Source organism: Coturnix japonica, chromosome 23 (assembly GCF_054131305.1).
Source record: "Coturnix japonica strain WE chromosome 23, WE-NBRP24, whole genome shotgun sequence".
NCBI lineage: Eukaryota > Metazoa > Chordata > Aves > Galliformes > Phasianidae > Coturnix > Coturnix japonica.
Window position 1 is genome coordinate 1054135 of NC_140685.1, and position 23494 is coordinate 1077628.

General features: G+C 41.2%; 1 protein-coding gene across 1 annotated transcript in view; it reads right to left on the reverse strand.

Annotated features, from left to right (window-relative positions):
• Positions 1–1114: 1114 nt before the first annotated feature.
• Positions 1115–23494, reverse strand: part of LOC107322050 (myosin heavy chain, skeletal muscle, adult-like) — a 37546-nt gene continuing 15166 nt past the window's right edge. Inside the window, exons 19-41 of the mRNA XM_032448301.2 lie at positions 22903–23020; positions 21370–21493; positions 20707–20843; positions 19372–19627; positions 16771–17013; positions 15061–15237; positions 14167–14312; positions 13987–14077; positions 11801–12190; positions 11591–11717; positions 10972–11090; positions 10073–10269; positions 9286–9469; positions 8234–8399; positions 7319–7443; positions 5570–5878; positions 5279–5482; positions 5076–5201; positions 3799–3969; positions 2331–2435; positions 2153–2248; positions 1614–1748; positions 1115–1303 (exon numbers count right to left, since the gene is read on the reverse strand). Of these exons, the coding sequence (XP_032304192.2) occupies positions 1289–1303; positions 1614–1748; positions 2153–2248; positions 2331–2435; positions 3799–3969; positions 5076–5201; positions 5279–5482; positions 5570–5878; positions 7319–7443; positions 8234–8399; positions 9286–9469; positions 10073–10269; positions 10972–11090; positions 11591–11717; positions 11801–12190; positions 13987–14077; positions 14167–14312; positions 15061–15237; positions 16771–17013; positions 19372–19627; positions 20707–20843; positions 21370–21493; positions 22903–23020 (3761 nt within the window). The 3' untranslated portion in view covers positions 1115–1288. The remainder of the gene's footprint in view (positions 1304–1613; positions 1749–2152; positions 2249–2330; positions 2436–3798; positions 3970–5075; positions 5202–5278; positions 5483–5569; positions 5879–7318; positions 7444–8233; positions 8400–9285; positions 9470–10072; positions 10270–10971; positions 11091–11590; positions 11718–11800; positions 12191–13986; positions 14078–14166; positions 14313–15060; positions 15238–16770; positions 17014–19371; positions 19628–20706; positions 20844–21369; positions 21494–22902; positions 23021–23494) is intronic.

Below are 23494 nucleotides of genomic sequence, written 5' to 3' on the forward strand. Positions count from 1 at the left end.
GATCAAGGACACTGAGTGGCAGTCAGATGAACCACCCTGCTGAACACCACAAAATCAAGCTCCCATTGACAGTGAACATGGAGGCATTTTATAAAGAAAAATTGGAAGCTCTAACCAGCACATTATCTCCTGGACATCTTTGTTCTTTTCTTTTCTTTTCTTTTTTTTTTTTTTTTTCCCTGAAACAAATCTATGATCCCTTTAGGGTTAATATAAATAAAATGACAAGCAGCTCATTTAAGACCTGTGTGCTGGGCAAGGAAGACTCAGCATGGCTCTTCTCTTTTGATGTGCAGCCCTAACCCAGCACAGAGGGCACCAGATCATGGGGTGCCAGAGTGGTGTAAGTGCAGTAAGAGCGCAGCCCTGCTGTGCTAGAGAAGCCCAAAGCAGGTGCATGGAAACCAAGGCTGTGGCAACAGCCACAGGCTCCTTGGGCTGGCCAAGGGCTCATAACAAGCTCTGGTCATCCAGACCCTGCCCAGAGCGCAGGGAGGGATGCCCTGCAGGTGCTGAGCTGCACCTAAGGATGCAGCCCATCATCTCTGGGAGTGAAATGAAGATGGAGGAGCAGTGACACTATGTATGTATGTAGTTCCGCAAAGGTAGGAGAAGGAAAGTCCTACTGGATGGCCGCCTGCCCCTGCTTCTGCCCTGGGCTGCTCACAGCCGTCCTCCATACTTCACGTGCATGACAGTTTCCTGCCTCTGCTTTCCCATGTTGTGTGCAGCCACTCTCCTTTTCCACAAGGCACAGGCCTGTACCCAAAAGGAGGCTGCACTCTGCACACACGCAGCAAATAGCCATGCACAGGCAGCGCATGGAGCAGATGCTTTCCCATGGGACTGTATGGAGGACTTGGTAAGGCAGACAAGAGAATGGAGCAGTTGCTAGTTGCACTGCTACAGCTTTACAGAGAGATTTTTGCTTTATTTTTTCTTGTTTAACTGTTAATTTCCCTAGAGCATCAAAGCTGAAACCATGGATGTGTCCCGTTCCCCCAGGAATCCATTTCCCTGTATGGGATGTGACCCATACTACGTAACTGTTGCCTGTCTGCTCCATCTATTCGCAAACACTGTCAACATCCTTACAAAGTGATAGTCCTCACCATCATGTAGGTTTACTTTTATTTCTGACAGCTTCTACTTAGAGCTGACTAAGAATGAAGCAATCAAAGACAAGTTACATGCACACCAAGAGATTTGAAGCAGGTAATGAACATATCTGTTGCGTGAGCAGAAGTGTAGAGTATCAGGGAGTTTTCTACAGTGCTGCTCAGGGACCTCATTCTTCTGATTTCTAAATGCAAAAAAAAAAAAAAAAGAAGGAAATATACAAGTTAATGTACAAGTTACTGGTGTAAAAGAATTACTTGCGGGGCTGTTTCAGGTCTGTGGATGTTGCATGTTATGCCATACTACCAGTAAGAAAGTATTATTTCCCAGCTCTGATGAGAGCCTTGGTTCTTACAGTAGCTTATTACTGGTACGTATCTTGGGAGGCACTGACATGATTTTCAAAAAGCACCAGTTCTGAATAAATACCAACTCTGGATCTTTATGGCTTTTGATGCACAGGAAGAGTTCTTCTCTGCAGCACTCCAACTCACCTGTCTTCCGATGTCACGACTCTTGGCTCGCAGTTTGTTAACCTGACACTCAGCAATATCAGCTCGTTCTTCAGCCTCTTCCAGCTCATGCTGGGTCTTGCGGCATCGAGAGAGATTAGTGCTTGCCTGTTCCTCCTGAAAGTCATGGTGCCATCAGTAGCATGCACACAACCTGGCACTGCCCCATTCCAATTAACACTCTGCACCTACTTCATTCCAATGTCACCTACTACAGTTAACCTCACAGCTCCATCCATGCATTTCCAGCACTCAGTACATTTCCATCTAGTACTACCAAAAACTTGAGCACTGGGAAAACTGTGTGGTATGGCTCCAAAAGTGTGAAAATGCCAGGTTAACTATAACTGTGCCTGCTCTGCTGTGTGTCAGAACTCTTTAAAAATAAGCGCTATTCAAAGGCAATGGCCATCAGTGCTCTATCAAACTGAGTATTCAATTATTTTAAGAAATGTGGGATACTACACTTTTTGGGAATCTCCCCACAGGGCCCAAAACAACCAAGAGAGTCCTGTACTCACAGCTTCCTCAGCCTGTTTCTTGTATGCTTTCACTTTCAACTGCAGCTTGTCCACCAGGTTCTGGAGCCGAAGAATATTTTTCTTATCCTCTTCAGACTGTAGCAAGTGAAAATTAATACCAAAGTGATGAGCATTGAATACAAGAAATATAAAGAAGAACGCAGAGGATTTGTATTACCTGGTAAGTGAGCTCCTTCAGCCTTCGTTCATACTTGCGAGCACCTTTCAGTGACTCTGTTCCTCGCTTCTGCTCTATGTCAAGCTCATTTTCTAACTCATGAATCTGAAACAGAATACCATGATAAAGACAGGAAGCTGCCAGGAATGGCTGCTGATCTTGCTGCAGGACCCAGGACTGTGGACCTAGTTCTGTGGACTAAGGCCTGCAGAGAAAGTGGCAGCGCAGAGCAGCTTCCTGCAGCTGTTTATTGGGGTTAGACTAGCTAACACCTGCTCACCACACTACATTAGTAATGATATAGTTTGTGACTCCACAGCTATTTATGCAGCGAATTTAGCTTTGTATACCTGGGGCTGCCTAAACCAAAATTAGGCTTAAATCTGTCAGAGAAGAGGAAACTGAAACAGGGGAGGGAGGGTTTTGTTCACATTGTTCAGGAAAACAGAATTGTTTCATTTGTGATTTTCAAATCCAGCTTGATCTCATGAATAGCCTGGAACTACTCATTTGATGGTGGCTCCCACAGCTCTATTCCTGTCCTGCAGTGTATGTAAGTCAAATCTGGATGCCAATTTCTTTCTTCTTCTGTGTATACCTTGTTTCACAACCAAAAAACACTTAACTCCCCATCAGCTGTGCTGTATCTTGGAAGTTAAATAGTTTTAGACCAATTCAGTGGGCCAGGCAAATGCTTCATCTAGCCCAGTGCTCTGCCTCTGAGTATCTAGAGTGGCTGCTATTTTGGGACAGCATGGAAGATTGGCTGCTATCTACCCTCCTCACACTTGCCCAACTTCCACACATTAGATTACAGGTTTCAGGTGGCATATCTGTACCTGTTTCCCTGAGCTTATAAACCTGCTGATTTTAAATCCCTCTTTGAGCCTTCCACCAACTGCCTCTGCAGCCCCCTATGGCAGCAGATTCCAGAATTTCACTACCCAGTCTGTAAAGTACTTTATTTGTTTTAAACTGACTTCTGAGTAAGGATCACACGATCTGCATCACACGTCCTTACTTCTAGCATTTGTCTAATCATAAACTGTGTATTTTGATTTCTAACCATGCCAATAAAGCCCATCTCTTTTTTTAATATATATATATATTTTTTTTTTTTAATTTAGCTTTCTGCTTCTTCTGCACACTGAGAACAGAGTTTCTAAGACCCATCATGTACTGAGATCGCTCTTTGCATAGCTGTAGCTTCCATTTCCAAGTTCATCCCCACATAATATGTTTAAAACTGTTTTCCTCTAGATACTAGGCTGGTGTTCATCTCCCACCATTTTGCCCATTTCATTTGGGTTTTATCAGGTTATTCCCAAGATCCTTACTTGCTGTACAACACTAAGTGTAACCCTCATCAAATCTGATGGTGATCCTTGTTCTAGCCTTCCCAAGAGATTCTAGCAGCCCTGGTCCAGCTAAAGATATTGACCTCAGTCTACCCCAGTCTCCACCATACCCTGGCCTCTAGTTTCTGGAGTTGCTTCTTTCCACCCTTAAGGGCCAGCTGCTCTGCTTCATCCAGACGGTGCTGCAGGTCCTTCACTGTTTGTTCCAGATTCCTCTTCATTCTCTCCAGGTGAGCACTGGTGTCCTGCTCCTTCTTCAGCTCTTCTGCCATCATGGCTGCCTGGTTGAAGTGCAGAGTTATGAATACATCTCCACATTACTGGCAGTTCTGTGCCCTCTTTGGAAGAAATGCTCACAGTGGTGAATGATTCTTCACATTCTCAGTCAGCTGCCTATGATTGTGCTAAGGGTCTGTCATATAAAGAAGATCACAAAAGCTACTCTGTCTTGCAAATTGGGCAGGGTTTGATAATAAGAATAAAAATCTCAGCCAAATGACAAAAGAGTCAAAGCTTGTTTTTAAATGAAAGTGGAAGTTAGTGGCATCTTAAAGTATCACCAATTAGAACTCTGCTGGTTTTGAATATATCAGTGTTTGGTATCTAAGTTTGCTTGACATTCAGACTCCTAAGCATCTTTTATCAGTGGAATGACTCCAAGGTTCTCCTGAACATCAATGAAGAGCTTGTGTCTGTTGGGCTTTACAGACTATGGGGTGTAAAGGTGTCACCACTGTTTTGTGAAGAGTACAGAGGTCAAAGGAGAACCTAGAAAACTTTCTGTGCAGAAACCACAACTACACACATTGCTTCAGGTGTGCCACAATGTGATACAAGAGAGTAAGCATTTTCTGTTTTATTTTCTTACACTTCTTCTAGATAGTTCTAAGAATTGGTTCTTTTGATGTCGTGAACAGTTTCCTTGTTTAAATTAAACACTTAAATTAACCCTTTTTTTTTTTTTTTTAAAATTTCTTACAGAGAGAAGCATGTATCATTTTAGTCTCGATTCCTATTTTTCTGCAATATCTAGGTAGGACTTGGTCCAAAATACTCTTTGCCTGTTTCAATTTTGCCACCATCTGGCTTTTACTGTCAATTACATCTATCCAGGAAGCAAAAGTGAATGTGAGTATTGTGAGTATTGGGAAGAGGAGATAGGACAATTTTTCAGTATAGACTGCTAGCAGAACATGAGCAGATTAACTTGACTGAAAGGTTCTTCCGTGACAAGCAGTAGAACAGAGACTGTGCAAAAGACGCAGGTGGGAAGGCTTGTGTGTTACTGTTATTTTCTGTTCCTAAGTTCCACCTCACTGCTGCATTTCTAAGGTGTTAATATCACTGCAATAGGATAAAATGGAGCGAAGCAAGCAAAAATACTTACATCTGTGATTGCTTTCTTTGCCTTTTCCTCTGCATTTCTGGCTTCCTGAATGCTATCTTCAACTTCATTCTGTAAATGTGTAATGTCCACTTCCAGTTTCTTCTTGGTGTTCAGGAGGCTTGTGTTCTGTTGGGACAGTCCAAGGACAGGTCATTCCCATCCCACTTCATACCAGTCTAACATGCATATTATAAAACAAATACCTGAGAATGGAGAATCTGCGCTCGCTCACAGGCATCTGTCAGCTCCTGCTCAGAAATTTTCCGGGCTCGCTCTGTCTGCTCGAGGGCAGCTCGCATCTGCTCAAGTTCTGTCATCATCAGATTATTCCTACGCTCTACCACAGCAAGCTGCTCCTTCAGGTTATCATTCTCTCTCAACGCATCATCCAAATGGAGCTGGGAATCCTTTAAAGTTGAAGGCATGGTAAGACACAGAGGAAAGCGGAATGAATGTTAAAGACCTTGTTGAACATTCGCCCCTGTGGTTCCTACCTTGAGTTGCCCTTGCACGCCTTTGAGGTGCTTCTGTATTTCTGCTACCTGACAGTTGGCACGGCTCAGCTGTATTTCCATGTCATTCAGATCTCCCTCCATCTTCTTTTTCAGCCTCAAAGCATCGTTTCTGCTTCTAATCTCAGCATCCAACGTGGTTTGCATAGACTCTAATACCCGCTGATGATTCTTCTTCAGCTGTTGAACTTCCTCATCTTTCTCTGCACCCCTTCTGTCCACATCTGACTTCACTTGGTTCAGCTCCAGCTGAACACGCAAGATTTTTCCCTCTTCATGCTCTAAAGAGCCCTGGTAGTGTTGAAATAATATTAGACTGAAATGTTCATTGCTGAGAATTGCCTATGCAGAATTTTGACACTTCACAGTTAGTAACACAGATGTGTCCTATTATAAAACTTCAGAAAAGGCCTAGCTCTGAAAAAACGGACTTCTTATATACAGGAGTTATTGTACCCTAGCTGCACAGTAAACAGCAATTTGGTAACAAGACTGCTTAGAAAAATGCCTCCAGTACCACAGGGTCTAAACAGTGAGAGCTATGTTCACACAGCTATGTTCACACTACAGAGATAACAAAACTTGTGAAAATATTAAATTGACAGGAAAGCCAAGTGTTATGCTCAGTAGAAGTTAGCCTTCACTTGCATCTTCATGCTGAATTCTGCTTAGGGACACTGTACTTAGTCTCACCCAAACTGAGAAGCTCCAGCAACTGTGTGGGCATTCTCCCATATAGCCTATTTCCTGTGATGCTAATAACATCTAGAGCAAGATGTTTAGGAGTTATGGCTTGAGGCTGGGTCTTTACAACCAGTGGACAAAAATAAGCACATACAGAGGATGAAGCATTCCCATATAGCTTTGGCATCCCTTTTAAGAATAGTCCCTCCCAAGATGCCTATTTCCCCCTCTTGGTTCTCGAAGGAGCCCATGGTGACTAATTCAGGATGAGACTGCTGACATTTTGACATGAAAATGGGAGCACATGGATTTGCATGGCCACTATTACTCCTGTGTCTACTTCCCTCCCACCTTGTGTGATCTCAAGATCATAGATGTCAGATGCTTATTATTCCTTTTCCTTTCTAAGGGGATTTAGGAAGAAAAGGAAATGAGGCTCTTCTTGGAAGTGGATATCACAAAAGGTAACAGTCAAAAGGTAGCAGAAGGGAAAACCTGACTGCATGTAATTTTAAAGAAGTTTCTCCATAAGAAAGATGGTTATGGAACAGATCATCTTGGGTGCAGTCACGTAGCATGGACGAGCAGATGGACTACATGATCTTAGAGGTCTTCTCCAACTTTAATGATTCTATGATTCCTTGCCGTATAGAATATACAGCAAGGGCAAAGACTGTCCAGAATTACTGTGAAATCTCATTCCTTGGAAATTACAGAAAATATTTAAACAAGGCTCTGAGTAATCTAATGCAATTTGACTAAGTAACAAAAATTGTCAGATTTTTGAAACACAAATAAACTTTCTGCAGCTTTTCAGAAGAGTGAAATCAAACTAGTAGTGCAAAATGAGTTCAGATTTACCCTGGCACTGAATTTTTTGCATATGATAGCACAAGCTGGGCCACACTGGAGCAGGAGAGAGGCTGTCCCTGTTACTTGTTCTGCTTGTGATCTCATACTGGACCTTCATGGCATTATCAGGATAATTTCCAGATTTTCTCCATCCATAATCTGCCTGAAAACAAGCCCTCTTACTAAGACACTTGCCTCTGCTTCTTCTAATGCTGCTTGAAGGTCATACTTCTCTTGCTCAGTTTGCTTCTTTGCTTTCTCCAGTCCATGGTTAGCTTTTCCAGCTTCAGCAAGCTGTTCAGTAAGATCAGAAATCTCCTCTGAAACACAGAAAATGCACAGTGAGTTCATCTTAAATAATGTTGTTGGCACCTGCAATTGCTGTTTGGCAGTGGGAATGATGGAAGAGATAATAATATACTAGGAAGTGACAGCAAGAAGAAATAACTGGTCTTGTGTCATGTGAAGTCTTTATTTCTGATTACCTGTTATTTCTAATTCAGTGTGCAAGTTTAAAAATGAGGGGAGCCAAGTAGAGAGCAATTCGTTACTTCTGGATTATGAAATGACATCTCCAGAGACAGTCCTGTTTGATTTTATTCTAAAATACTCCACAGGGAACATTAGGCTCCACATAAAAGAACCGAATTCTGTTTCCTTTACACAGATGGTTCACTTATTAAATGCCAATCTATTGTGCCACAGCTGCTCAGTGCTCCAATAAGGAAATAGAAAACAGCCCTCCCAGTTTTTCTAATGGCAGTGATTGAAGTGGTCTGAAAAAAACAAGTATCTGTTTTCTTCATCATTTCTGCAGATTCAATTAATTTGGTCCCTAACCAGGAATGGGATTATAATGGTGTAGAGGAGGGGAAATACAATGATGGCACTAGCAACCATGAAGAAGCAGGATACTGTCATGAGCTGTAGGCATGTGGTCATAGGTGACCTTGTGATCATCTGAACAGAAAAGAAAGTCACATAGCCTGAGTTTTGCGGGAAAACCATAAGAAACAAAAGCTTGTGAAGAGGCAGAGCTTTGGTGTACCAGAAACATAGAAGCATCTCTTGGTTCACTGTGGATCCCAGCTGACAGAGATCTGAACTTACGCTGAAGGTTCTTGTTCTCCCGTCTGACAGTCTCAAACTGGTCAAGCACTTCTTCATAGGCATTCTTCATCCGGAAGATCTCAGTGCTAAGGGTGCGAGACTCTTTCTGGGCAGCTTCCAGCTCAGCCTGACTCTCCTGATACTTCTGCCGCCATTCAGCCACGACCTGGAGAGACAGGAACTATCAGTGCACAAGACTGGTCCATTTTACAACACACATGTCCCTGCACATTTATAGTATAAGAACCTAAGAGACGTGGTTTGTCTTGCAATCTTTTGCTTTGCGTTGATCACTGCCTGTAGCAATCTATTCACTGGTATATATACTGTGGCTGTTTCAGTGGTAACTACTTAAATTTCCCTCAAGGCTGGCAGACAAGCATCAGCCAAAAGTCATAAAATTATTATCACAGAATCGTTTGCCTTGGAAGGGATCTCTGAAGTCATCTAGTTCAGTCCCCCTGCAATGTACAGGGACATCCATAGCTTGATCAAGTGCTGAGAGCCTGGTCCAGCCTGATCTTGAATGCCTCAGGGAGGGGCATTCACCACCTCTCTGGGCAATCAGTTCTAATGCTTCACTATCCTTATCATGTATATATTTTTTCTTATATACAACCTAAATCCCCCATTTTAGTTTGAAACCACTTCCCCTTGTCCTATCACAACAAACCCTGCTAAAGAGTCTGTATCCTTCCTTCTTATAGCCCCCTTTAGTTACCAGAAGTTAGGGCTTGTTAGTAGGCATATGAAAACTTTCTCATTCTTCTTGGTCTTCCACTTGATATAGAGCTTCCCAATCTCCCTCACAAAAACTCTGTGCTATTTAAAACTATCAGAAGCTATTTTATTGTTTGATGTGGTTACATGGGGTTACTCACACTGTGACATTTTCATTACTGTTTGTTGTGTTACATGCTTCTTACCACAGTTTTGCTTTAGATAAAATGTAATTTATCTTATGTTGAGCACAGAACTCTCATACTTTCAGAATTTGGTCTGGCCTATCAAATTTTTATGATGTTCATATCTAGTAGCCTTTCCAAATGAACCTTGTCAAAGTTCTTCTGCTTTTTATCAAATGCTGCACAGGCTGCATTCGACCTCTCCACAGCAATCATGAGGTCATCCACTTCCCCCTGCAGCCTCTGCTTTGTCTTCTCCAGCGAAGCACACTTTGAATTGACAGCTTCAGTCTGCTCTTCTGAATCCTGCAGGCGCTGAGCAAGCTTCTTTCTGCAGGATGAGACAAGCAGTGCTAAGAAAAGGAAAATTCCGGCATCCTGAGAAAATGGACAGGAGGGGAGTTTGACACAGGAGAGAGCCAGCATAGACAGCTGTGATATTATGGACAGAGAGCATGAGTAGAAGCCTGGGATCACAAAGAATGCTAGAGTGGTGCATAGACTTGGAGAACACACAGAAAGAGATATGAACATGCAGGTAACATGGAAAGACGACTCTCCAGAAATCTGGGAGAAAGGTGGTATGTGTGATGGAATTGGTGGAGAAAAAAAGAGCATGGAAGGGGTAGACTACACCAAGGTGGGGAAGAAGCAGAAACTATTTCTGTATTGGCAGTGTGAAGAATATGATTTTTCAACAATTGCGTTAAACTCCATAGCTAATACACTGGAATTCTGCATTCTATAGAGACTCTCTCAAACATCCACTCCATCTCATTTAACTCTTTTTTGTCTCCCTCACATTTTCACTCTCAACAAATTACAGAGCACAAAGCTGTGAAAATTCCCACTATAACCATGTTCTGGTTTCCTCCAATTCCTTCTCATATTTTTACTTATCTTTTTGTTTGCTCAAGACCATCCCTCCACATACTTGGCATCCTCCAGTTCCTCCATACACTGAATAGCATCTGTCTCATATTTGGTTCTCCACTGGGCCACTTCGCTGTTGGCCTTGGACAGGGCACGCTGCAGCTCACCCTTGGCTTCCTGCTCCTCTTCATATTGTTCCCGGAGCAAGTCACAGTCATGGCGGGCAGACTGCAAGGCGTGGGCCAGGGCGTTCTTGGCCTGTATAATTATAATTGTACAAATTGTCAGAACATTAACAATTTGTGAGTGGACCTTTTTATTGCATTTTGATAAATTCCACATCTCACTGACCACATTGCTAGGGTCACTGAAGGAAAGAAGTCAACAGTATTTGGGACTCTGTGTTTCAGACTTGATAATGTCAATCAACATAAGGCCATTTTGTTCAGTTTGTCTGGGACACTGCCCCTTAAACAGATGAGCACCAAGTGCTTCCGGACAAGATGCAGCTAATACTGCAGTGGAAAAGGTAGGAATAATCTCTCCAAAAGTTTCCCTGTAAGCTTTTTAGGTAGAATCTAGTATTTGTTCAAAGGTGGAAAAGACTTTAATCTGTGCTGTCATTTCTAATCCTGGAGAGTTCACTCCTTTTTCTTATTTTTTTTGCTGTTGCTGTACTCTTTGAATCAAGGATTTCCTATAGCAGTAATATATATATATTTATATATATATATATTTATATAGATACTCTTATTCACTTCTCTCCTGTATTTGAACTTCAGAAAGCATGGTATGAAGAGCTTAAATTGTCTTAATTTCTAATGTCTCTTCTTGCATTATACTCCAAGGCTAAGTTCTGAAGTTTCACTGTTAATGTCTTTTTCTCAGAGGAGCTCTCATTTATTCTTTTATCACATTGATTTATTTTACAATTTTCAGGACCAAATTAAAACAAATCACCTTATTTTCTTCCTCTAGTTGCCTCTTCAGCTCTTCTGTCTCCTGTGTGATAGCCTGTTTGCCTCTAGTCAGCTGAGAAATCAAGGACTCCTTCTCCTCTAGTTGCCGAGTTAGTTCACCTAACAAGGAACCACTTTTTTTAGACAGAAACATGGGACATATTTGAAACATGAGAAAGGCTAGCCATACACAAAGAGACTACAAGATTTAAAGTAAAATCCAAGGCCAGGCTCTGAGCAACCTGACTGAGCTGTGGATGTCTCTGTTCATTGCTGGGGAGTTGGACTAGGTGACCTTTAAAGGTTCCATCCAACTCTAAGGATTCTATGATTTGATAATTTCATTCTCACCAGGTAGAAAAGAGCTGTCAGAGATAACACTATGCTAGCATTGAAGGAAATGGAGTTAACTGACCACAGACCCACACATTCGTTTTGATTGAGAATACTTCTTTTGGCTTGTTGTGTCCCCTTGTGTAGAGTTTCCTTGACTACCCGCAGGAAGAAATTCTACATTCTGAAGTTTGTTCAGATCACCCAGTGATGACTGCATTAGAAAATATATAGGCAGAATATTTAATACTTGGCACTGGACAAATATATTTAATATAAGGACACACCATTCTCAGTCTGTAGACGTGTTTTCTGTGTGTTCATATCATTAATTAGTCGCATATGCTCATCATCTTTAATTCTGATTTCACTGTACTGGTCTTCGAGAGCTCTGCATGTCTTTTCCAGATTGCTCTGTTAAGACATAGAAAGCACATCTATCAGCTCATTTAACTGTTCAAAAAAAAACTGCAGCAGTGATAAATATTTAATCCAACCTTAGCTTTGGAGACAGACTCCATGTTGCTGGCCAAGTCATCAATTTCCATCTTCAGCTCACTCTTCTCCTTCTCCAACTTCTGCTTGACTCGCTGCAGGTTGTCGATCTGCTCCCCAAGCTCCGCTGTGCTGTCCGCATGCTTCTTCCGCAGGGCAGCAGCCGTGGCTTCGTGCTGCAGCGTGGCCTCTTCAAGGTCACGGCGCATCTTCTGAAATTCTGCCTCACGCTTCTTGTTCATATCGATCTGAGCTGCTGTAGCCCCTCCTGCTTCCTCCAGGCGCTCACTGATCTCCTCCAGCTCCCTGGAGAGGTCAGCCCGCTGCTTTTCAGTCTTTGCACGGATTGCACGCTCAGCCTCAATTTCCTCCTCCAATTCTTCTGTACGAGCCTAAGAAAGTTAATTGGTTAAATGAGAGCTTCTGAATAGAAATACCTGAAATAAGCTTTAAGGAATAAAGAACAATCATTCACTTTCATTATATCAACAAGGAAAGTAAAGCACTGCAAGAAATTTCACTGAATTGTCCTAGGACATTCAATACTAAGTTCTTGAACAAAATTGAACTTAAACTTAGGCACTTTGGGACAGGTGAGTGGACAGTGAGTTGGACTGAGAAACAGCTGACTGGCAGTGCTGAGAGAGTTGTGATAAGTGACTCATAGTCTACTCGGAGGTCTTTAGCTAGCAGTGATCCCCATGAGTCAGTACTGGATCTGCTCTTGTCTAATATCTTCATCAGTGACCTGGGATAAGGGATGGAGTACACCCTCAGCAGATTTGCTGATGATACAAAGCTGGAAGGTGGATCTGACACACCAGAAGACTGTGCTGCCATTCAACGAGGCCTGGACAGGCTGAGAGTTGTGTGCAGAGGAACTTGTTGAGGACCAACAAGAGCAAGTCTAGAGTCTTGCACCTGAGGAGGAATAACCACATGCATCAGCACAGATCAGGGGCTGGCCTGCTGGAAAGGAGATCTGTGAAGAAGGACCTGAGTGTTCTGGTAGACAAGAGGTTAGCCATGAGCCAGCAGTGTGCCCTCCTGGACAAGAAGGCCAATGGGACCCTGGGGTGCATTACAAAGAGTGTGGCTAGCAGGGTGAAGGAGCTTCTATCCTCTGCCCTGCCCCTTTGAAGCCACATCTGGAGTACTGTGTCCAGTTCTGGGCTTCTCAGTTCAAGGCAGACAGAGAAGTACTGGAGAGAGTCCAGTGGAGAGCTACAAAGATGGTCAGAGACTGAAGCATTTCCCTTATGAGGAAAGGCTGGGGCTCTTCAACCTAGAGGAGAGGATCTTATCTGTGCTTATAACTATCTAAACAGCAGGAGCCAAGCAGATGTGCCAAGCTCTTTTCAGTGGTGCCCAGTAACAGAATAAAGGGAGTCGAAACAAACTAGAAAACAGGAATTTCCATTTGAACATGAGGAAAAACTTCTTTGCAGTGAGGATTACAGAGCACTGGAATAGGCTGCCCAGAGATGTGGCGGAGTCTCCTCTGAAAATATTCAAGCCTGTCCAGACACATTTCTGTGAAACCTGCTGTAGGGAACATGCTCTAGGGGAAGCTGGACTAGATGACCTGCAGAAGTCCCTTCCAATCTGTTTGATTCTGTGAAAATCTGATACTTCCATAAATATTGTAGGTCAGAATGGATTTATTTTGTAACAACAGGCATAAAACTTTTCTAAAGGCATAATGGATGAGCCTCTGAAAAATGTAAAATGATGTGAGTTGTTTAGAAATTTGCAGGTCAAGCCATCTCCATCAGCAAACACAACATAATGAACCTTGGGACAAGTAACCATGAGGTGATATCACTGAAAGGAACTGTTTTCCTTGACTCTACATTTAGATGTTATTCTCTATGCCGATTATGTAACTTCCTTTAATTTTCTTAGAAAATAGCTTCACTACTGTGAAGCAGTAGCTTTACTATAGTTTTAACTTAGCATCTTAGCCATTTCTGGAGACTGCCATAAGCTTTGCTTAAGAAATTCTTACATGCACATGATTATAGACCAGAGCCTCTGTAAAAAGTGCTGTCAGACAGCACCAAGAGTCACTGTTCATTGTTTTTTTATGTGTTTTTTATATTTCTCTACAACATTCTAAGAAAATATCAGATAATCCCAAGAAACCTGTACCCGGATACTAAAAATATCAATAATCTTTAGACTTTACCTGAAGCTCCTTGATTTTCTTCTGCAGCTGAGAACTTTGAGCCTGCTCATCCTCAATTTTACTTTGTAGATGGCCAATTTCAAAATCTTTTCTGTTGAAGAACAAGAATGTGAATTTAATACAGTTTCATATCCAAAATATGAATGTTGGAATTCAGAGAATAAAAAGTCTGTGCAATACTTTTTTAGTATTTCATCCATCTGTTGCTTATCATTTTCCAAATCCATGATGGAATCTTGAGACATTTTCAGATCCCCATCCAGTTTTCTCTTTGCTCTCTCAAGGTCCATTCGCTGTTTCCTCTCTTGTTCCAGAGACCCTTCAAGCTAGAACACATAAAACATAAAACATACTTTGAAACAAATAAAATATACTTCAGTAGTAAATATTCTTAATGTAAAAATCTCAACTAGAGTTTCAAATCAAAACTAGAGGAAACAACCAGATCCTATATATGTTCTCATCTTCTCCCACTCTCACTACAGGATCAAGGTTTAGTTTCTGATGTTAAGCTGGTCACAACTTGGGTGTGCAAAGGTGAAATGAAAGCTATTCAAAAATAAAGAAATGGAAGATTACCAGTGACTGTAATTCCTGCCATATAAACTGCAAAATATTGACAATTTCCCAGAATCCATAGCTTTCTGGATTATACACATAAAGTACATAGGTCTGCAACAACCCTCAAACTGCTAACTGGTTAAAATGTGCAGTACAAAAAGTCTACAATGATGAAATATCCAATGACGAACACAGATTAAACAGCCAAGAAAAAACAGAAAATTTACTGGATTCCACAACACCCTACCAACTGCCTGTAAGTTATTAGGTAAAACTGTTAAGAGCTGGCATGGCTGTTCTAAATGTTGTTTCCACTTCCAACTAAAGATTTCTGCACTTGTGATCTGTCAGAGTATCCCCCTACACAACTCTTTTTTTTTTTTTAATTTAATTTAATTTAATTTAATTTAATTTAATTTAATTTAATTTAATTTTATTTTATTTTATTTTATTTTATTTTATTTTATTTTATTTTATTTTATTTTATTTTATTTTATTTTATTTTTGTCTTACATCATTTACTTGCTGCTCCAGTTTGGTCTTGGTTTTGTTGAGTGTACTGACTTTGTCCTCCTCAGCCTGCAGGTCATCCAGTGTCTGCTGGTGCGCCTCCTGGAGGGCCTTTTTCTCCTTGGTGAGTTTAGAAAGATTTTCATCCAGAGCTGCCATCTCTTCAGTCAGATTCTTAACCTATAAGGCAGCAAGCATCCATATTATTGAGGGGGTATAATGAGAATGGACAGATTGAAAACACAGTGAAAGCACTTCTGCAAAATCCTGCATGGATGGACTCAAAGTGATCTCCACGGAAGGTCTACGTTTTTTATGATGAGAGCAGTAACCAGTATCATGCCTGTCATACCACTCTGATCTTGAAGTGGTAAAAATCCTTGCTTTAGTTGGTCTTGAATCCCAGCCCTACTCTGACAGTTTTTATAGTGGAATGTGTGCTAGATATTCACTTGTACCTGCAAGTTGTACTCTGCTTGGATTTACTGAAGGCCTTGTCCAAAAAATGCATTTTCTACATGTGATATATTTGCTAGGCACACAGTTGTAACTTCTCAGTAAGTGAGGTTGCTTAGAAGATACTATCAAATGCAAATCACAGCCAAACGTATGTTAAATTTTCCATAAAAGCTTAATTTGGCAATATACAAAGAATCTTCTGCCTTTTAAGAGATTATCACGAATTGAGGTCTAGAGCTCTTAACACGTCTGTTGACATACCAGCTCTGCTGGATTTTTTTTGGAAAATTATTCCCTGCTCTTCATGAACCACCGCACTACCAACAACTCTATCTCAAACACATCAGTCTCTCTGCATGAGGCTGCCTGATGTTTGCTTCCCACTTTTCTCATTCAGATTGGAAAGACTGACAGTATCTATAAAGGAATTCCGCTCTGCTGGGTGCTTTAGCTATGTGGTCCTTATTTTACTACCCAGCACCACCTAGATTTCTTCTAAACATTAGCATAGAAATGCCCAACATGTCTGAAATTGCAAACTTAGGATCCAGTAGTGTTTTCAGTGATGTCAGTAAAGGGAACCTCAACGTGTAAATACATCTCTGTTGGTATTGTTTCTACAGCAGGACTGAACACTGTCACCACAGACATGGCCTTTTGAATTCTAAGATTTCAGTTGTGATTTGTCGCATTAATTGCTGAGACATATGTAAAGAGATCAGTGCTCTTACTGGAAGATAAATAAGCTAATGACAACCTGATCCTTAGAATTCAGGAATTCTCATTGTGTAGTCAAGCCAATGGAAGGAAAGTATAGCCATCCTAGTTGAGATTGGGGCCTCTTAAATACTAGAGAATTATAAGAAAACATTTCGCATTTGCAATATCAGCTCTCCTCATTCATTGAGGAGAAAGGATCAAAACAGATATCCTCTATTGAGCTACTCACAAGCTACTATTTCTCCATCTGCAGGATAGAAACTGGTTCCTTATGCCTGAAAATAGCAGTGTATGGAAATTCTCCATCAAACACCCCAACAAGCTGTAAACTTTTTTTGAAATGCCATGAAAAAAATATTTTTCCTAAAAGGAAGTTATAATTTTTGCAAAATTTCTTCTTTTACAGGCAATTAAGTGGCAATATCTGTTTGTGCCTTGGGCACATACCACTTCCATTGAGAGCACATCCCACAAAACTGAAACCTGTCTGGGAAAACTGTCTGGGGATGAATAATTTCCTGGTTCGTCTGTCACCTTATTCTCTGTTGCATGCTTCTCCTTTTCCACTTTGGCCAGAGTCAGTTCAAGATCATCAATATCTTTCTTCAGCTCAGAGCACTCATCCTCAAGTTTCCTCTTCTTTGCTGTCAATTCAGCATTCATCTCCTCTTCATCCTCCACTCTTTCATTAAGTTCTTTAATTCTAGCTTCCAGCTGAATTTTACTTTTGATGAGACCTTCACATCTCTCCTCAGCATCAGCTAGACTTTCAATCTCCTGTCAGAACACATTGAAGGTGTGTTACATTTAGGACACATGATGAAAAGCAGCATATACTGTCCAAGTGCTGCCCCCAGGAAATGAACTGGGACAGGGTAAAATTTCCTATGCAGTTAGGAAGTAATGCACACAATCCAATCATGGGGAGATTACCCTGCTTGGTCATGGATTAGGGATCCCACAATAGAGGCCCTTCCTTTAAGCTGGTCAGGTGGTTTGATATCAGTAATACCACCAACAGGTGGGTCATCAAATTGGATGTCACGCAAGCATGAACCTACATAATGATTTGTAAAACATAAGGCATTTGAAAGCCATCTTTCATAATGTTGGATTATTCTATCTTTAGTAAGCTCCTCCAGCTCTAATGACACAGGTCTGATTGTCTCTCCACTGACTCCTTCTGCCCTTTAATTCACATGAGATTAACTGGCTTTCTTAATTGTCTAACCTCTTTCAGCCAAAACAGAATTGGGCTCATGGCTTAACCTAAAGTTTAGCCTGCAATTTCTACTAAAACTAACATTTTGAGCAACGTGATCAACAGATTAAATGTTACTCAAATTAATGCTACTGTGATGTATTCTAGGCAGAATACCAGAAAAGGTATTTGCTGTTTCCCAGAAGAGTCACGGAGAAAAGACATCACTTCATTAACAGTGGATGTTATCTCTGAAATTCATACTGAAACTCAAAATTAATGCTACTGAGTGTGCTACTGAGTACACACCAGTGCTACTAAGTATTTTCTGAGGACAAACATGGAGAAAATGACTTATGAGGAGCGTTTCAATTAGAGTTAACTGAAATTCACACAGCAGCAATGGGACTTAGACAGAAAAGGCTCTTCCCATGATGAATCACAGAATCGTAGGGGTTGGAAGGGACCTCCAGAGATCATCGAGTCCAACCCCCTTGTCAAAGCAAGTTCCATACACCAGGTCGCACAGGTAGGTGCCCAGGCGGGTCTTGAATATCTCCAGAGAAGGAGACTCCACAACCCCCTTGGGCAGCCTGTTCCAGTGCTCCGTCGCCCTCACTGTAAAGAAGTTCTTGAGCACATTCATGCAGAACTTACTCTGCTCCAGTTTCAGGTGAGTCAGCCAATCCTCCCAACTTGTCATCAGCAAACTTGATGAGGGTGGCCACTATGCACTCATCAAGGTCATTGATGAAGACACTGAACAAGACCGGACCCAGCACTGACCCCTGGGGGACACCACTACTTACAGGTCTCCAGCCAGACTATGCACTGACAATGACAACTCTCTGTGCTCTGCCAGTCAGCCAGTTCTCAACCCACCTCACTGTCCACATATCCATCCCACACTTCCTCAGCTTTGTTATAAGGAAGAAAGTATCAAATGCCTTGCTGATAGAAGGCTACCATGTTGGTCAAGTATGACCCCCCCCCTCCCCTTGGTTAACCCATGCTGACTACTCCTGATAAAGTTATTTTCTTCCAAAAAAAAATGAAACAGAGAGAAACTGAGTCAGGAAAGAAGCAGACAACACTCTAAGGGAAATAATCATATCCTAAGACTCTTTTTATGCTCTGAAATATGAATCCATGGAGTGCATTGATGGAATCCTAGCCTGGAAGCTAGGCTTCTTTTTTTCACTTACAATCTATGTGAAGGAGTTACAGAGAAGCCTAAAATACTTACAGAGTAGGTTGGCACTGAAGAACAGGACATTAAGTACTAAAAAAGGATGCAAATGAAATCAGAAAACTGAGTGATGTTAAGCTGAAGTGCTGAAGAAGGATTCAGGGAAGGAATCGATCCTTCGACATACACAGTGACCATCTTACGGCTTGAAGTAATACAGAACTAAAGCCAGCTACCTCAAGAGCACAGGGAGTCAAGTGACATTTCCACCTGCACCTGGCGGCTCTCGGCTGCAAAGTATCTTACTACCTTGTAACAGCTGACAGTATTCCTGTCTTGTGCAAAATCAGCCTCTGCTCAGTGCTGTTGCACCTGAAAAACATCAGTCTTTGTTCCATACTATCACTCCTGTCTCTGATACAAAAGCAGCCTCATCCCTGGCTCCACATTAGAATGGTCAGCAATTCAGGCAACAATCTATATTTCATACAGATCCAGAGAATGCAGCTAGAGGCACAATGTAGATCCACGGCAAATTGTCCTTACACTTGATCCCTTTTTCATAATGGTGTTAATGCTATATATCTCCTTTGTACCCACTTTGCTTAGGCATAGATGATAATACCAGATATAAGGTAGTGGAGAATATGGCCCTGTCTGTTCATGTATGACAGTGGAAAAGAGAATGGAAATAGCTGTAGAAAAAGAGGAAGTGGAGGTGAACCTGAAAATGGAGGTTACTCACAGACTGAACCTGCAGCTGCAAGTCATTTTTCTCTTGCAACAAGGTCACCATTTTCTCCTCCAGCTCCTTCCTCTTTGCCTCAGACTTTGCAAGCTCTTCCTTGGTTTTCTCAAACTCTTCTTTCATGTTGGCCATCTCCTTCTCAGATTCTACACTCTTCAACATGGGCTTCATCTTGAAGTACAGCTTCATCCAGGGCCAGTGCTTCACATTCATGAATGCTCTAACATTGTATTGGATTATATAAATGGATTCTCTGAAAATGCATGAAAATAATACAGATTATGAGACTGGAGAGACTTGGGTTAGAAACAGACTCATTACTGGCAAGACAGCATCAGTATTTTGTTCAGGGAAGTTTCATCTCACCTTTCTTGTGCTTATTAAAGTCATTTCTAGGCACCTAGGCACCGAACTGCTACTCCCTGGCTCAACAGAATAAACAATGGTTATGCCTGGGCATAACAGTCACTGGGAGAGGGTTGCAGCAGGAGGAGCGGGGTGTGGAACAAGGGGTTGGACTCTGTGGTTCTTATGGGCCTGCTCCAGCTCCAGATATTTACTGTTTCTATCGGATGCCAAAGGATTTTATTCAAGGCAGCTCTGACAGTTCATTGTAGAGAAATCCAGTACAGGTCATCGAATTCTTAGAAACTACTCCTTGTTTGGGAAGCCACTGAGCTAAACATATATGGTAGGGTATTACAGATAAAGGCTAACAGTTGGCAGAGAACTTCCTATGGGTTTTTGTGATCCTTGCTCCCTCTAAACAGCTTTCACTTGTCAGTGCTGCCAACCCTACACCCCAAATTTTGCATGAATTGTTCTACTCAAAATGGCAGAAATGAAAAGGGTGTTTTCTCAACTGTTCCACATATCTTCTCTGTACAATTTGGAATTTTTCATCTTAGACAGAAATGAAGCAATGAAATAAAACAGAAGTAGAGTAGAATGTGAATCCATTCATTACAAACTGATGTGATTTAATGAAATTGTCAGACAGCATGTTCCAAACAGCCAAATGAACAAGTACTACAGTTCGTCTAACTCCATCACAGGGTTCTTTAAGGGTTAAAAATAATTCTAAGGGTTATTACTTTCCTGGAGGAAGGCTCACTGTTAAATATCATGGTCCAGATGCTCAGTCCAACTACTAAACTGCCATTGCCAGAATTTGGAATGTTACAACAAGGAAAGTAATATTTTCTGCTTTTTCTCTTTCCCCTAATTTTTCTAAATGTCTTCACTGTGGACAAAGCTGTGTCTGAAATGGGGCATTGCAATCCTGGACTTTTGGTCTGGCACAATATGACTTGTGCTATGTTCATGCATTACCTTCTTGCATTCATCTTTTTAAATTCAGTTCTCATGAGATACCCTCTACACATAGCTTGCATATGAGTGATGAGGCTCACAAGCTTCTCGTCTCTCATTTCTTCTAGGAGTCCCAGGAGACCTGCCTTGAAGAACACCTAGAACATAAAATAAGGCTTAGCAGTTTGAGGGTTAGGCAGATACACACAATTGGCATGTGAAAGGCAAGTTTTGCCTTTCATGATTGGCATGAAAGGCAGTTTTGGAATAAAGTATGGAGAGTAACTGTTTAACAGCTAGAGAAATTTTGGGTCACTGTACATATCCTCAGTGCTCCTATGTTTTGTGACAAATCACTCTTCGTATGATCTAATCACATAGTTGTGAAGTCAATTGAGCTCCAGAGTAAGCTGGGGAAGACCTGACTAACAATACAAAAGAGTTAACCTCACATTCCATTCTAATCTGTTTGTTTTTTTTTTACTGTACCCTATTGTACCTAAACGGTCTAGGCTCTGTGAAGTAAATTACAGGTGGCCTGAGAGCCATACATGATGAAGTTCATTTAATAGCATACAAAGTCGTTCCCTAATCACCATGAAGGCTGATTTTATATGCAAGAAATACTGTCAACAAATGGTATTTTTTGCCATTAATATACCCAGTCTTCCACAAGAACTTTACCTTGGTGTGGCCAAATCTGTATTGGTTGTGGTCCACATCAATGGAGGAAAGAAGCTTTTCAGAAGCCTTTTTGCTGTCAATGAACTGGCCTTCTGGAATGGCTGAGGCATTAAGAATCTTGTACCTGTAAGACAGGTTGCAAAGTGCAGGTTGCAAACAGCATGGGGAGAACTGGGACAACTGTTCATAATAAGGTAACATGACTGGAAGCTGAGGTGCCTGAAAGCAGCTGACTACACCATCTGAAACCTAGACAGACTTGACTGAACAGAATACTATGACAAGGGGATATGATTACTCTGTAGTGGAATCTGTTGGCTGTGTAACTATGTAGTACGTTGTGACATGCAAAATTAATGTGCATACTTAACAGTATTTGCAGGTCCAGTAATTAGTGAGAACATGTCAACTTTCTCATCTCATTTCATTTATCAGAATCAGGCTATTTAAATTAAAGTGGAAGATGAATTAAAACTGCTAACAAAAATCAACTGTATTCCAAAAGGAATACAGACCTTGAAGAAATCACTGTCTCTACAAGTTCCACCACTGAATTCTTCAGTTTGGACTAAAAATGACATGGTATTATTTTTTAACTTCTAGAAAGTGTCTTATTATTTTGCAAGGTAACCTAATGATTAAGGCAATGCTATGTCATGGATAGGATCACCTAACTCTTCTAAAGGGATTTCCTCCAGTTAAGAAATGATGAAGGGTGACTGTACACTGGGGTACTTCCAGCAGTCAAGTAAGAGAATATATAAAAGTAGGATAATGAAAATGGCACAATGCATTTATTTTGTATTTTAGGCTTCTGCTGTAGTTCCCTCTAAACCTCAGCACATTTCCTTTGTACTGTGTAGCAATTTTCACTTCTGGACCATCACTATTTTGGTGTGCCTGCTTTACCTGTCACCTCAAGTTGTGATGTGATAATTGAGATCAGCTAATATCTTACTGAATTAAACATCAGGTTGCAGGGCATATTCAAAGAGGTCCTCCATTCCAGTCTTCACCTCTTCAAAGTCTGAGTATTCTTGTTGCTAAATAAGTATTATCAGTTTCTTGCCAAAGAGGCCAGGAAGGGAAGGAAGAAGCAAACAGGCCATGTATTTTTGCTGGGAAAGAGCTTTTTACACCAAGTCAGTATGAAAGATGCTACTGGTACATTTAATAGCAATAGTACTATTAGCAATAGCAATATTGTTTTGTAAGACTCCCATAGACTTATAAAGAGTAATCTATAATGTCACTTAACTCGTTCAACAAGCATTTTGCATCTCTTAGAAGCAATAGGCGGTGACTACAGTTCAGAAATGATACTGGTTCTGACAAATCAACAAACCTCTGGTCTGATCAAAGGAGGGAAAAAACTGGAGTGACTTGAGATAATATTTATAGTAAAGTTCCCTCAAATGCCAACAAACTAGTCTGTTTTGGAGGGTGTTTCTCCATGGTATCACCATATTTGTCACCTGAGTTACGGGTTTACCCAATTTTTACATTAACAGACAATAATAACTGAAGACATACCGCTGTTTAAAGTCCGCATAAAGGATTCTGCTTGGAAAACCTTTCCTGCAAATTCGGATGCCTTCTAGAACCCCATTGCATCGCAGCTGATGCATCACCAAGTAATGGTCCATTTCACCTTAAAAAAGATATGTATATAATAAATCCACTTTTTCCAAAGCATCTCAGTATTTACTATTATGACAGAGTAACTTCCACTTTTGCAAAAATTCAACCTGACCTTGATTAAAGATGAAGGAAATAACGACAGAATGCGCCTTTAATTCATACAAGTTGCAGAGAGTTGCTTCAACCAACTGAGCTTTGTAACTCAGAATTATTAGGACTGGCAGAGCTTATACAACACCATGCGGCATAGGGCTGCGTTTCTCAAAAATGGTAGAAAAGTACTCCAGAAGGCTGAATGAAAAATCTGCTACAGCAACAGCATCCTCACTGGATACAGATAAAAGCAGTGCATTGTGGGCTACAGCTCTTCATTTTAGAGATGATTTTACCTTGGATCAGCTGTGGAAATATTCATTATACTCAGCCTCTATTAGATTTGAAAAACAGATTCCAACAACTGAAGGGATAAGAAGGATCCTTAAAT